The sequence below is a fragment of the Simochromis diagramma genome, unplaced genomic scaffold, assembly GCF_900408965.1.
Source record: "Simochromis diagramma unplaced genomic scaffold, fSimDia1.1 OVJJ01000216.1, whole genome shotgun sequence".
NCBI classification, from domain to species: Eukaryota; Metazoa; Chordata; class Actinopteri; order Cichliformes; family Cichlidae; genus Simochromis; species Simochromis diagramma.
The window spans coordinates 2685781-2700414 of NW_024386883.1; the positions used below are offsets into that span (position 1 = coordinate 2685781).

Sequence of the window (14634 nt, forward strand, 5' to 3'; positions counted from 1 at the left end):
ACATTGGATTTCAACAAAGACAGTCACCAAGGCCAATGCCACTGTTCTGGAGAAGGTAGCTGAGATGGTCAAACATGGAACGCTGATTTTGACGACTGATGCGACAGAAGTAGCAGAGGAAACGGCAGCAGTTTGTCACCACCCGAGGAAATCTGATCTCCTGTAGGAATAGAGCAACAGAAGAAGTAAGTTAAATAAAGCAGTAGATTTTATTTATTTTATACATTTGTCTTTCCACAAGAAGATGTTTACAATGATGATGAATGAATTAAAAAACATACTTTTGAGTCCCCACCGCCGAGTACATTGACCATGACCTCCATGACAGTTTCATGCATGCCCAGAGCTCGCATCAAGTTGGGGTGTTGATAGAAAACTTTGTTACTCATGATGTTCCTAAGAAAGACCAATTAAATTTAGCTTGTATCACACAAACTTATCAATCATTTATTTTAATGCAAGATACTGAGAAATGAGAATGAAAATTTAAATGTCATCAAACCCAATGCTTTGAATTATAAGTCTCTCCTCTTCTGGACCCATCTGGACAATAAGCAGTGAGCGGATCTGGCCCAAGCACTCCAAGAGGTCCATGGTGTCCTGAATGGAAACTGCATTGATGGTGTAGGCCTTAGGAAGGGCACGCATGAGCTCACCGAGTCCATCATACTGCCTGTGAAGGAGGCTGAACATCATACGCACGAGCTCAGGGTTCTGGATAAAAGACTCCTGCGCCCAGTGGATCATAGTATGTGAAATCAACTCCTGCAATGTGCCTGGTGCAAAAAGACAGAAGGTTAAGTAAGAATAAGAATGGTCTTGTATTAAAGTGGCCCTAGTTAGATTTAATTTTGGAAGACAATACTATATATACAATAAAACTCCTGGGAAAAACTGCTTTAATAAAATACATTACTGACAAATGACAGACCACAAATCCACAAATTGGTTATCCTTATGTGCAATAATCATCGTTTTTGCATTTAAACATGTTGAACTTGGTAATAAATACTAAATTGCTTGTTAAAAGCAAAAAAGGCTTACTTGGTTTTTTGTCTTCTTGTGGCTCAGGCTCCACCTCCTCCTTCTTCTCACGAAACTTTTTCACCCTTTCCAGCAATCGAAGGAGCCGTCCACGGACAGAATTATCCACTTCTTCCTCTTGTTCCTCCTCTTCAATGTGAACACCTGAGATCAATGTTTTAAGTAAGTCAATGTAACGGTAGGGACAATTTTTCAATGCACACTTGATGCAGGAAGTGAAAACTGACCACAGTGTGTCAGCAAAGCATTGTGAAAGGCGACCAGAGATTCGCGGACTTCATCAGGAATTGGGGACTCTTCATCCTCAACAGAGTTCTTGAAGTTCATGAGCATGTTGACCTACAGTGAGGTTAGAAACAGGCAAGTATGATAATTTTTTTACTTTAAGGGATGTTTCATGGTAGTACATGAGTAGCTAAGTCCATTTTATATCAGGCAAAATTATTTTTCCACTTTTCTGTTGAAATAAAACACAGACAAAGAAAAATGTGTAGAAATGTAGCCAGTTTTTAAAAAATATTTTTAGAATTTATTTATACAGTTTAACAGTTAACAAATGTACTCTGTTTTCTTCGTACTTGCTCCTGTGGTGGGGAACGAAATTCACGGGTCTTGCGAGCAGTCTCGGCAGCACTCATGGTGAAGGCCTGCATGAGTTCATTGTAGCGCTGCCTCTGGTTGGACTGTATCTGGTTGACAAACTGGTCGGAAAATGCAATGATGGCCTCCACTCTATGACGTAGCTCACAGTCACAAAAATACTGCAGCAGAGTGCACATCTAAAGGACAAAAGCAAAGTGAATCAGCATTAATAAAGTTAGATATCAAGCATTCGGAAAGAGAGTTCCTCTGAATACACAAACTGTCATACCTGTAGTTTCACAGACTCTGGTAGCTTCATCTGGAAAAGTCCTTGCTCTAGATGTTCTTCTTTTCCCTCCCCGCCCGTCTCTAAAGCTTTCACTTCTTTCTCTGTTTCCTCAGCTCCTTTCTCACCATTTACCGGGTCTGTCTCAACCACTGTTTCCTCATGTTGCACAATAGATTCACCCTCCTCTATTGCTTCTTCTTCCTCCAGTTCTTCCTCCTCTTCTTCATAACCCAACCCATCATCCTCAAATTCCTCTTCTTCTTCCCCCAGGGCTTCCTGCTCCCCTTCTTTAATCGCTGCTACTTTGGGAAGGTCCTTCTCTTCTTGCACCTTGGCATCCCCCTCACCAGGCTCCTCCGCTTGCTTGCCTTTAAAGACTGTGGGCTCAATCATCTTTAGGATGTGCGTGACATCTTCATCATCAAACACACCCATTATGAGAAGGGTACTGATGAGCTTTAGGATTGGAACGAAATGAAACTCAACACTGCCTCCCACAGGATCTCTCATGGCTTGACCTCCATCCTGCACTGCCTCAGTCAGCATGTTCAGAGCTTTGGTCTTTAGCACCTAAAAATACAATATGTTGATTAAATGTAAGGTATAATGTATATAATATACAGTACAAAGCATGTAAAAATGTGATTATTAGTAAATTCAGAGTTGCCATTAAGTGCAAAGACACCTCAGTCTTACCAGTAAGGGAATGACTGGACTAAGTGTGTAAATATCTTGATCTGTTCCCACAAACCCAACAGAAGAGAAATGAAGTTTTGGACGCAGACATGTAGTTAGGCCGACGCCAGGTAAAGCATGAGACTTGTCGGAGTACAGAGTGATACTACGTGTTTCTTCTGTCATTGGAACTATGAATTCCTTGTTGGTCCCCAGACGATTCCTTTTAGCTGACTCCAGGTGCATGCTGATGAGCAGGTCATAAAAGCCACTCCTCATTGGTCCAGGTAGGTAGGTGTTCTCTATGGCGTAAAAGAGCTGCGATTCATCCACGTGGCTGCACAAAGCATGTGCCACACGGTTGTTTCCCAGTGCACAAACTGAGCTGTATAGCTTCAGAGTATGGTAGTGGAACTTCAGCAAATCCATCCGTTCAGACAGCTCCAAGATGTCAATACACCTATTTAAAGTAAAGAGATTTGCTGAAAAAAACACATCTTAGCATCTTCTAAGAATAAGAGATGAATACAGCAGAGATGCTGACCTGTTTTCCTCGGGGATGTGAAGGGCCATCATAGTGAGTGGCTCCGTACACTCCACCATCCAGCCTAGTCTCTCACTAACACGTCCCATCTCTGGAGCTAGGAAGTTGTTGGGCATTCGGCTCCAGATAACTGGAGTTAACATCTGGACATCCAGTCTAGGAGGACACTGCGGGACTGGATTTTTGCGTTCACTCCGAAACATCGCGGCTGAGATCGGCATGATGTTCTAGCAAGACAAATGAGGCATTAAGAAAGGCTGTTACACAACACAGCCAATAACTGGAAACTGTATTTCCTATTTTGAAGGTTGATTAAATGCAGCAATTCTTTGCGACTGACCTTGAGCTTGCCTAAATCAAACTGAACCATATTCTGACTGGAAGGTAGAACAAAGACAGCCGGAAACAATTTTGTGGTTGGCTCCACCTGAAGGAAGATAATTTAACACGAATACAGAATTTAACCAGGAATAGAATAGAATAGCTCATTATTGTCATTGTCCATGTACAATGAAATTGTGGGTGCTCCATGCCAATATGAATAGTAAGACAGCAGGAATAAACAACAATATATACAAGCAAGAGGAAGGCATAATATCAGACTTAAAATGATCCAACCTGATAAAATGTGTTGATCTCTTTTCCATTTCCAGTGAAAGTCATTAGTCCAGTGTCCAAATCAATGAGACAGCCAATCACAAAATCCTCCTGACTGACTCGGGTCTGCTGGGAGCTACTGAACTCCCCTCCCCATACAATATAGCAATTGCTGCGTTTGATACTGTAAAAACAAAGAAGAACCAAGAAATCAGTTGTGTATGTTTATCATATTCAATTGGAAACACAGGCTTTTTTGGGGGGGGTGGGGGGGTCTTTCCATAAGTAACATACCTGTCATGAATGTTGCCTTTGTCATCACCTACAGTGACAGTTACATTTCTGACTTTGCTGATATCGAAATGAGGGTCGTACTGGTGATAGTCAGGTGTTATCCAGCCAACCCACACGCCACTTAGCTCCTGTCCAGCAAACACTCGTACTGAGTAATAGTACTGTTGAACGAAGGAGAAAAAGAAGCACACAACAATTATTTAATGTGAAAATCACTGATCATCACTGTTAAAAAAGGCAGTTTTCTTATATAGTTTGTTAATGATTACAAACTGGCAGTAGCACCATAAATGGCAAGTTTAGGCATGAACTTTATATGTTTATGAATATAATAACTACATAAGTTCAGACATACTGTAGTGGTATTGAGGATGATGTCCATGTCATCCCTGTCATCTGGTACTACATCTTCCACTAAGCGGGGCATGGTGGGTACAACAGGGGTTGGAGTTATTAACGCTGCCTTTTTAGCCTTGAAAAGGAAACTGCAAAGAACAACAGTAATTACGCTACCGCTCACAAACACAGTATCCCATCGATAGATTTGACACATCCACTTCTAAAGTGGTGCTATGTGATTCCATACCCTTTCTTTTTGCTTTTCTCAGTGGAGGCATCCTTCTCGTTTTCTCCATTTTTGATAGCAGGCGTCTCTTTAGGAACTGAGGTTTCCTTCTTCTCTTCCTCCTGCTCCTTGCGAGTAGCAGACTTTTTGAGTATTTCAAAATCAGAGCCTGGGTCCACCTCCAACACTTCATCCTCAGGGATGGTCAAAGTGCGAGTAAGAAGAGTGGTCCCTGCTGGGATTTTAAAAGTCTCATGAAACTCAACTGGCATGCTGAGTCTGAAGAAGAGCAGATCTGTGTTGGCATTCTGAGATCCAAATGTCTTGTGGGTCGCTTTAATACAAGGGGGGGTATCAACTGTCCCATCAACGCGTGACACCTAGTGCACAGACAAACAGGTCTTGATCGTGATCTTGAATTTACGTATTCAGCGTGGAAACAAACCATTGTAACAGGTGATGTACAGTACCTCAATGTGAGGATGATCAGCTGGGACAGGAATAAACTGGGGAAGGCTCTTGCTGAACCACATGGTAATGTCTCTTTTCATGTTGATAGCAAATGGTTCAAACCCTTCCTGTAGGCCACAGATGGTAAAGTATCGAAGACTGCTGACATTCTGACCCAGGTTGATCCTGCCAACCTGAGACAGGCCCAGACTGCACACAGGTATGAAGCCTGGAGGTGTTGGAAACATGCATGAACACACACATGAAACATGGAATACACGTGCAAAGGTACTCACTTTTTATTGTACCTACCTTCTCCTATCTCGATATCCTTAAAAGCCATCTCTGAGCCCGAATCACTGATCAGCATTTCTCCATTGAGTGTGAACATGATGTTCATCTCAGTGAGGTCAATCATACAACCCACCACATCACCAGATTGCCACTGACGGCCAAATGGCTCATTTCCTATGTGCCAGCGTTGGGCCTAAAAACATTATAACTTTGTAGTTTAATACCAGACAGATGTAGGCACCCATCATAGTGTAGAAACTATGGTCTCCCACCTTAAAGCCATTGAAGACATACGCCAACTCATCTGCACCAAGTTCAGTGTCTGCACGAACATTGGGCCTGGACCAGCCCACTCTCATCTCTCCAACTGTCACAGCTTCAAACTCAAAGTACCACTTCCCCTGTGTAACAGCGTAAGATTTCTCTGCTCTGAACACTCTGATTTTATCTCCACGGGAGCTGCCTGGTCCATGTCCACCTATAAAAGCACAAACCCACTAATGAACACTTCAACAATTAAAAACCTTGTACATTTCTTTAATAAAGGATCTTCCGAGATGACGTTAAAAACATGATTTACTGCTTTTAAATGGTGGAAACTTACTGCTCTCCTGATCAGGTGGTTCTATGTTGTAACCGTAACCAATCAGAGTGCGAACAGCAGCACAAACCGTGTCTCTGTTGGTCTTTTTTGTCTTTTCATCCAGGAGGTTATAAGGAACCAGACGAGGATTGCGCTTGTTCATAATGTCCTTTACAAAAAAATAATACCAAACATTAAAATATAATTACACACATTTCAATTATTTTTATTATTATTACTAGTAAATCCCTGTGTTACACGTGGGAGAAGGGGGGCATTCTAGCATGCATATGCTATGACTATTATAGTACGATGATATGGAACATTATATTGTGACACATCTGGCATTTTATTTGGAGTCAGTTAGGAGAATTGTTGCTTACTTACTTAACTTATCTCTCAAGTGCACAAATCTAAATGATTTTGGAATTTCTATAAAATATTTGAAAATAGATGCCACAGACATGTTGGCATCAGGATTGATTTATTCGTCTGGGAGGAGATTGCGAACACACACACATCAGGAGACATATGCTACAACCATAAGATGATAATGATGATTATCATTTTTGTGACTCCATAGAAAGAATGGTGGTACCTGGACAATACTGTATGTCCATCCCTGGCGGACTCGGTCTCTTGCCCAAACATTGTGTCCATTTTCTGCCAGTCTCTCCACTAGAGTGTTTTGATTTGGAGTCAGCTTGACATGGTTAAGGTCCAAAGGGGCCGGCTTGTATCCGTTACTCTGCATGTACCTAATTAACAATGCTATGTGATCAAAATGGGTCCTGGAGAGCCTTTACAGATTGTTATAAAAATAACTTCACAAGTTAAGGTTATTAATGTTTTTGTAGCTCACGTTTTAGGGAGTTTGGTCCTTTTGAGATTCTCTTCTGCTTTCTCATCTCCCATTCCTACATGACAGCCTAGTGCCAACAGAGTCCTGTGAAATGAATCACACAAAATATTAGAAACACAAACAGATGAAAGCCCAGTGCTGTTAATTAAGTGAAGAATTCACCGTACTTCAGTGTCTCTCCAGACATTGCTAAATTATAGTTCTTCTCAGGTTCAGGCAGACTCTGGAAATCTACCAGGCAGGGGTGCAGCTTCTTGTTATCGTCACGAAACTTTTAACAACAAAAAGTGCAAGGATTTTTAAAACAAAACAGCTGATGTATACAACAATATGTTCTTTGGGAACCATAACCAGGACCGAATCACTCACTGGTCCATACGTCCACCCTTGTTCAATGCGGGTAACAGCCCATAACTCGTGGCTATTTTCTGCGAGCTTCTCTCGAATGCGCTCCAAATGAGGTGGAAGCACAATCTGAAATTATACTCAAATAAATCAGCACAGCATGAAGAAAAGAAAATGAAAGCAGTAAAAACTGGATTTTACCTGTATAGTGTCTACTGGGCAAGGTGTGAAGGCTGTATGTGAAAGGGACTGAGTTGGACCCAGCAGATTCCGGACGCCATCAAAATCCTGCTTATACTCTTTGATGGGCTCGATCCGCAAACGGTCCCTGGGTAGCACTGCTTCATAGCACGGAGCGTAGCCTGGAGGTGGGAGAAACTTGAAATGCCCATGACGACCTCCAAGAAGAAATCGCAGTCTTTTGGGGAAAAAAAATGACATTAGTTGGTTTACAAAACAACTATTTAAATACCTATAATGCAATTATTAATAAATAAAATCACAATATCTACTCGATAAATGCACAATATCCTACCTTATGCCTGCAGAGAAGCTCACAACTGGAAAGAACAGTCCATCTAGGTTGAAGTTCTCAAACATTCCCTGAACAGGATGGCCATTTATACGAAAGGAAATGCTGGGCACGCTCAGATCCAAGCAGCAGCTGACCACATCCTCTGCTGCCAGGAGGTGCTGATTTGTTGTGGCGACATGACGTGGAACACGTCCTGCAGACACATAAAGTGAGTAAAATTATATTTTACAGTTTACTATTTCCGAAATTCATACAGAAGACTAATCAGCAAAAGTCTGCACTAGAGTTGGTGCTGAAGATGCAAAAAACTTCTGAAAGTGTGTGTATGGGGATGTTTTTAGACATAAGGGATTAAGCTGCTTCCTTTCATTAGACTCTTGATAGGAGTGCCACCAGAGAGACAACTGAATGGTGTTCTTCCACTCCTATAAGGAGCTGCACATGACTGCACAAATGAAAGCCTTGTGGAGACTCCTCTTGGATTTTAAGAGAAAACCAAAATGGAAGCTTAATTGGAAACTTTCTGTTAATATCCAAGAACAATCTACCAAAACGTTTATGAAAAAGATTAGAAATAAGGCAAGGTTTTTGAAACATCAATTTTAACCCTCTCAGGCTCAAATTAAACTTTTTGTTGCTAATGCACAACCAAGTCCTGCAGTGGTACTTCTGAGTAAAACAAACTCATAAAATATGTATGTGGGGTAATCAGGTTGTTAGTTTTTATCTGTTGCAAATCGGCAACGCCTGCCTCGAGAGGGTTAAGTAAACAAGGATCGGGCAACTGGAAGTCGAAATACAACATGAACAATGGCTGGAAGGGAAATGAACAATCCTGTGTACATTTACCATAAACCATAGTAGATTTTACCTGACCAGAGGTGAAGCCCGTCAAAACCATAAGAGTAGAGATCATCTCCAACCCCGTTACCCCCCCAGCCTTCTCCTCCGCCAGGATAAGGACTGTAACCCTCTGTCAGAGCCCAACCTACACGGAGATGATATGGCTGAGCTGTAAGAAACGGCTCTACGTGGTCCACCATCACCTCAAAATACCACTTCTTATACTGAGTGGATCCTTCGCAAGTTCCAAGGAAAACATTGGGTCTCATGCTGAGGTAAGATTACAATAAAGGAGGAGTCAGAGGAGTTGTTTAGATACTTTGGTGAAATCAACAAAGATGAAACATTCACTATAATCTGACCCACCTGGTTACATAGTTGATGATGTTAGTTTGAAGTAGAAGATCACGTCCTGGTAACAGATTCTCTGTGATGAGATTCTGATTTGACCTTACAGCGACCCCATTACACACACAGAGGGAACAAAGCACATCCAAGACCTGTCAGGAAAAGGTTTATAGAATCTAAGACTCACCGCATTTTATACAGTAAGTATGTCGAGAGCAATAAGTTCACATGCTGCAGGTTTTTGCAGTATGCTCAGAAAACATCGTTGCAGCGTTTCTGACCTTGTGATTGCGTCCATGCTTATCCAGCAGAGAGATGATTGATTTGATGTGATTCTCTTGAATAATATTCAAAACCTCTGGACTCTCAATCAGGACGCAATATAAAACCTCCAGGATTCCTATTCTCGTAAAAAATATGACAATATATGAATACACTGTAAAGTTTTGGGCTTTATATTAAATTGCAGAAGACCAACATAGTAAATGCATATGTTCTCAGAAAAAAAAAAATAATGCAAATGAATACAGCACAATAAGTTCAGTTTTATCAACCCTCTGTTGTTATAAAACAAAACCAGTTTCCATCAGCTAATAAACAGATTCATGTCCTAGATACCTGAAGATGCTTCCAAACGATCCAGTTTACTGACCAGCCAGTCAAGGTTGTCGCAGAAGAGGGCGCAGTTGGCACGGTTACCTCTGATCAAAGAAGCTGATCAAAGAAAAGATTAGAAATGCAACAGACTCACAAACAAGAAAAGTGTCCAAATGTGGTAACACTAATGATTATTAGTCTAAAACAGTGAACGAGTGAAATAAACCATCATCTGCACATACCTAGCAATTCATACAGTAAGTTCACAATCTCTTTCCATGACTCAGCAGCTTCTTCCCCAGCATACTCTGAGAAATGGGCTGCTGTGTTGTACACATTGAGGCGATCAACGCAGTCCAGAACAAGCGTAATCATTCCCTGTTACAGCAATAAAAACTGAAATAAAAGCACTGACCAAAAATTAAATCTATCAAATAAAATGTTAATCCAGAATTCAGCTGTTCTCATGAAAAGTGAGTTCTCATTATCCAAACTAACCTCTTCCTGAAAAAGGTTCTGTCTGTTTTTTAAGGAGCGGAGCTTGAACTGCTTGTCCTCGTGCTCCAGTTCCTCTTCAGGGGGTCGGAAGTAGAAAATGAGATCCTGCAACGAGAGCACCACTGTGTCCATAGGCAGAGACGGGGCATTGGCAGATTTATTTTTTCCACTTAGAGCATCAAGTCCTCTGGGAACATAAAGAGAATACAGAAGACATGAGAATACCACAACAAATATGACATATATTTTTAAAAAAAACAAGAAAATGACTAATATAAAAGATTGAAATAACATGTAAAATGCTACTTGATGAACTGGTTGAAGAGGCCTGTTGTGCTGTAAATCATTCTGGCAGCTTGAGACTCTTCAGTCTGAGATCGAGCAACCGTGAGGGCATCATCCATGTGACCTTCTTTGTGGAGTATGGCCTACGAATCAAACATGGGTGTTCTTCGTGAAAAAAAAATCCATGAATTCACATGGTAGGATTTGTAAAGAATTTATTCGTAAATTAGGGTGGAAAATAAGTATTTGGTCACCTCAAACAAGGAAAATCTCTGGCTCTCACAGACCTGTAACGTCCTCTGTAAGAAGCTTTTCTGTCCCCCACTCGTTACCTGTATGAATGGCACCTGTTTGAACTCATCATCTGTATAAAAGACACCTGTCCACAGCCTCAAACAGTCAGACTCCAAACTCCGCCATGGCCAAGACCAAAGAGCTTTTGAAGGACACCAGGAAAAGTATTGTAGACCTGCACCAGACTGGGAAGAGTGAATCTACAATAGGCAAGCAGCTTGGTGTGAAAAAATCAGCTGTGGGAGCAATCATCAGAAAATGGAAGACATACAAGACCACTGATAATCTCCCTCGATCTGGGGCTCCACGCAAGATCTCATCCCGTGGGGTCAAAATGATCATGAGAACGGTGAGCAAAGATCCCAGAACCACACGGGGGGACCTGGTGAATGACCTGCAGAGAGCTGGGACCAAAGTAACAAAGGTCACCATCAGTAACACACTACAACGGCAGGGAATCAAATCCCGCAGTGCCAGACGTGTTCCGCTGCTGAAGCCAGTGCATGTCCAGGCCCGTCTGAAGTTTGCCAGAGAGCACATGGATGATACAGCAGAGGATTGGGAGAATGTCATGTGGTCAGATGAAACCAAAGTAGAACTTTTTGGTATAAACTCAATTCGTCGTGTTTGGAGGACGAAGAATACTGAGTTGCATCCCAAGAACACCATACCTACTGTGAAGCATGGGGGTGGAAACATCATGCTATGGGGCTGTTTTTCTGCCAAGGGGACAGGACGACTGATCCGTGTTAAGGACAGAATGAATGGGGCCATGTATCGTGAGATTTTGAGCCAAAACCTCCTTCCATCAGTGAGAACTTTGAAGATGAAACGAGGCTGGGTCTTCCAACATGACAATGATCCAAAACACACCGCCCGGGCAACAAAGGCGTGGCTCCGTAAGAAGCATTTGAAAGTCCTGGAGTGGCCTAGCCAGTCTCCAGACCTCAACCCCATAGAAAATCTGTGGCGGGAGTTGAAAGTCCGTGTTGCTCGGCGACAGCCCCAAAACATCACTGCTCTCGAGAAGATCTGCATGGAGGAATGGGCCAAAATACCAGCTACTGTGTGTGCAAACCTGGTAAAGACCTATAGTAAACGTTTGACCTCTGTTATTGCCAACAAAGGTTATGTTACAAAGTATTGAGTTGTATTTTTGTTATTGACCAAATACTTATTTTCCACCCTGATTTACGAATAAATTCTTTACAAATCCTACCATGTGGATTCATGGATTTTTTTTTTTTTCACATTCTGTCTCTCACAGTTGAAGTGTACCTCTGGTGCAAATTACTGACCTCTGTCATCATTTTAGGTGGGGGAACTTGCACAATCGGTGGCTGACTAAATACTTTTTTGCCCCACTGTATATACTCAACACTCATAAATAGAAGAGTAAATGCTTTCTGCTTTACCTTTCTCTTCAGAGGACCTAGACGTGCAGATTTGGCATCAACAGCAGCATATGTAAGCCACAGGCCAGATGAAACATGCTGTACAAAGCACATGGACTCTCCATACTTGATCTCAGGTATGCCCATGCCCTCCACATCTCGTTTCTGGGTCACTTCAATTTTTTCCTGTAATTTAAATAAAAAGTGTTCCCTTCAAAACTGTTATGAATATCTACACTTGTGCTAAGAGACAGACACTGCCTTTTATAGATTTCACTTTGTACAATAACCTTTGAAATCCTGAAGCAGAAGGCTGACATCTTGGAATTTGCTTTCTCTGGGTCCACCAAGAGAAGTCCTTTCTCCTCATCCAGACAAAGGTATCGGCCTGTTGTTATGTGACGTATCCGGAAAGACTGGCCCCACTTAATGTGGCCTCCACTCCAACTACCAACGGGCACACACAAATGAGCCTCAGCCACAACATGAAGTCACTCTAGTCATTCCATCAACATGAAGTCATTCCTGCGAGGGAATCATCATACGTACGCAATACGTAGTGGCTCAAGTCTCCATAAGGATCGAGCATGACTGCATACTGGCCCTCCTTCATAGTGAGCAACTCTGGAAAAAAACATGCCAGTCAATGATGTGCAATGTGCATCAGGAAATTTCAAGCTTGAAAATTCCAAAATATTAGGATTTTTCTTATATGCAGCAATCATTTTAGTTCATGTGCACAGTATGACAGTTTAAGAGCTTTATTAAATCATTTCAAGATCAAAGATCATAAGTCCAGACCAATGCGGTCTTGACTTCATAGTGCAATTTTAAAGTGTACTATGAAGCATTTTTCATGTAAATGCTTTACTATTGCCAACACGTAAAAACTACACTTAAAGGGAAATGTTAAGACTGACTGAAGTTCCCACAATCCAAGTTTCCTCTGACTGACTGTGGACTGATTTATATTAAAGGTGCTCAAATTTGCCTATACAATGGATGCCACATTTATTCCTACTCATCAATACCTTGCCCCAGTACCCTAAAAGCAGCTCCCTAACAACAAAAGCTTTTTCCAGCACACGATAGACTGTAAAGGGGCATCCACGCAGGAAGCAACTAGCAGTGACAGTGCAACCAAAGACCACTGAAAGTCAGCGACGGGAGATAGGCAGTCTGTATTTACATTTTTGGTCAACTTTGAGACCAGGAATTTAAGAGGCTACCAATAAGAACACATGATACCATTGATTGGCATTTGGCTGGGTAGTAAATAGTTTAGAGGATTACCTAGGCAACCAGAACCTGGATTGACCATCTGTCAAAGACGAAGCAATGGATGACAAGCAAAACTTCACATATGTAAGGAGCCCCGCAGGGGGCAAAACTTTTGCGAGATTTCGTAAAACAAACTCGGGATCTCGCAAAAGTTGAATTCCAACAATGGCGGCAGCTACTTAGTTGTAATATAACTCTTTTTGGGTCACAAAATACACTTTTAAGATGTTTTGAGGCGTGAATGTAGTTGTGTAAACGTCAGATATCTGCTCTGTTTACAAGACATCACATATTTGCAAAAGTGCTCCGATGTTTTCGGAGATGTATGAAACTTTTGCGAGATCTCGCAAAAGTTTTGCGAGGTCCCAAGTTTGTTTTGCGAGATCTCGCAAAAATTTTGAGACAATGCTAGCTAACATTAGCCATAAGAAAGACCCACGTTGGTGCTTTCAATACAGTCTTATAACACCACACGCTACTAAAAAACAGCAAGCCCTAAAAACATTTTAAAAAGTCTGTGACAGAAATACAGACTTGTAAAGCTAAAACAATTAAAACCTACGAGTTTGGTATTTATGTAGTCAATATCGGATTGCATGTACTGCCATGAAAGACACTGGTCACCTGTGCCGGTCGTCCCCTTGGTCAGCTGCTGGGATTGCCAAACACTCGTCCATGTGACCGTGGAACAGCCGGAGCACATACCCTCCAGTCAGAAAACCTAGAGACAAAGAGCTAGGTTAGGATTAGGTTTATTGTTTTGTTTTGTTTTGTTTTTAGCAGAAAGAACATTACATACCTTCAGCTAGTTCACATCCAGACATTACAGGGGTCATGGTCCACAGAGTTTGCATGAAGGAAGCATCTACCATTAAATCACCACTGGCATAGGACAGGTGCTGCAAAGAGTGCAGATGGTAATATTAGTAATACAGACTGTAAGCTCTGACTTTTGATGCAAGTAAACGCAGTCGTGGTTACCAGGTATCGCTCTGAAGAAACACTGACAAGAATGAGGTCATCTCCGACTCTGACCTTCTCTCCTTCAGACCTTTGCTTAGAGGCTGGATGGATGGTCCACCAGCAGGCCTCTCCTGTAGTGGATATAAAGATTTAAAAAAAAAAAAAAACAACCTAGATCGGAGTCTGATGGACATGTTGAGCAAAAATGTTCGTAGTCACCTGTGGAGTCTTCCTGCAAGCCCACATCAAAAGCCAGTTTGTCTGTCAGTGAGCGCGACGTAGTCAAACAGCTCAAGTACTGCAGTGGAAAGACAGAGATAACACTTCCAATCAGCTTTAAGAAGACGATATGATGGAAAAGCAACCACGGTAACTGCAGATGTACTCACCATGCTGGAGTGGGTGTGTTTCAGCAGGATGGCATGTCCATACAGGAGGGTTCGATGACCCCCACCTTGTGACGACTGAGTGG

The 14634-nt window shown here is 41.9% G+C and overlaps 1 protein-coding gene across 11 annotated transcripts in view; it reads right to left on the reverse strand.

The window, feature by feature from the left end:
- The window catches only part of LOC120734287 (ryanodine receptor 1-like), a 56759-nt gene that overhangs the window by 35773 nt on the left and 6352 nt on the right, over positions 1–14634 (reverse strand). For all 11 annotated transcript variants that reach the window (XM_040032998.1, XM_040033002.1, XM_040033009.1 and 8 more), the window contains 39 exons: positions 14552–14626; positions 14382–14460; positions 14181–14293; positions 13999–14098; positions 13824–13920; positions 12468–12542; positions 12209–12365; positions 11940–12104; positions 10252–10373; positions 9946–10132; positions 9690–9825; positions 9469–9564; positions 9132–9250; positions 8869–9002; positions 8531–8772; positions 7660–7852; positions 7326–7542; positions 7149–7253; positions 6947–7050; positions 6780–6863; positions 6516–6675; positions 5939–6086; positions 5607–5812; positions 5353–5527; positions 5061–5269; positions 4612–4970; positions 4381–4510; positions 4026–4186; positions 3753–3915; positions 3475–3561; positions 3135–3361; positions 2612–3050; positions 1916–2485; positions 1623–1823; positions 1272–1383; positions 1045–1188; positions 503–776; positions 282–396; positions 28–160 (listed from right to left, as the gene is read on the reverse strand). In XM_040032998.1, coding sequence (XP_039888932.1) covers positions 28–160; positions 282–396; positions 503–776; positions 1045–1188; positions 1272–1383; positions 1623–1823; positions 1916–2485; positions 2612–3050; positions 3135–3361; positions 3475–3561; positions 3753–3915; positions 4026–4186; positions 4381–4510; positions 4612–4970; positions 5061–5269; positions 5353–5527; positions 5607–5812; positions 5939–6086; positions 6516–6675; positions 6780–6863; positions 6947–7050; positions 7149–7253; positions 7326–7542; positions 7660–7852; positions 8531–8772; positions 8869–9002; positions 9132–9250; positions 9469–9564; positions 9690–9825; positions 9946–10132; positions 10252–10373; positions 11940–12104; positions 12209–12365; positions 12468–12542; positions 13824–13920; positions 13999–14098; positions 14181–14293; positions 14382–14460; positions 14552–14626 — 6613 coding nt within the window. The remainder of the gene's footprint in view (positions 1–27; positions 161–281; positions 397–502; positions 777–1044; positions 1189–1271; positions 1384–1622; positions 1824–1915; positions 2486–2611; positions 3051–3134; positions 3362–3474; positions 3562–3752; positions 3916–4025; positions 4187–4380; positions 4511–4611; positions 4971–5060; positions 5270–5352; positions 5528–5606; positions 5813–5938; positions 6087–6515; positions 6676–6779; positions 6864–6946; positions 7051–7148; positions 7254–7325; positions 7543–7659; positions 7853–8530; positions 8773–8868; positions 9003–9131; positions 9251–9468; positions 9565–9689; positions 9826–9945; positions 10133–10251; positions 10374–11939; positions 12105–12208; positions 12366–12467; positions 12543–13823; positions 13921–13998; positions 14099–14180; positions 14294–14381; positions 14461–14551; positions 14627–14634) is intronic.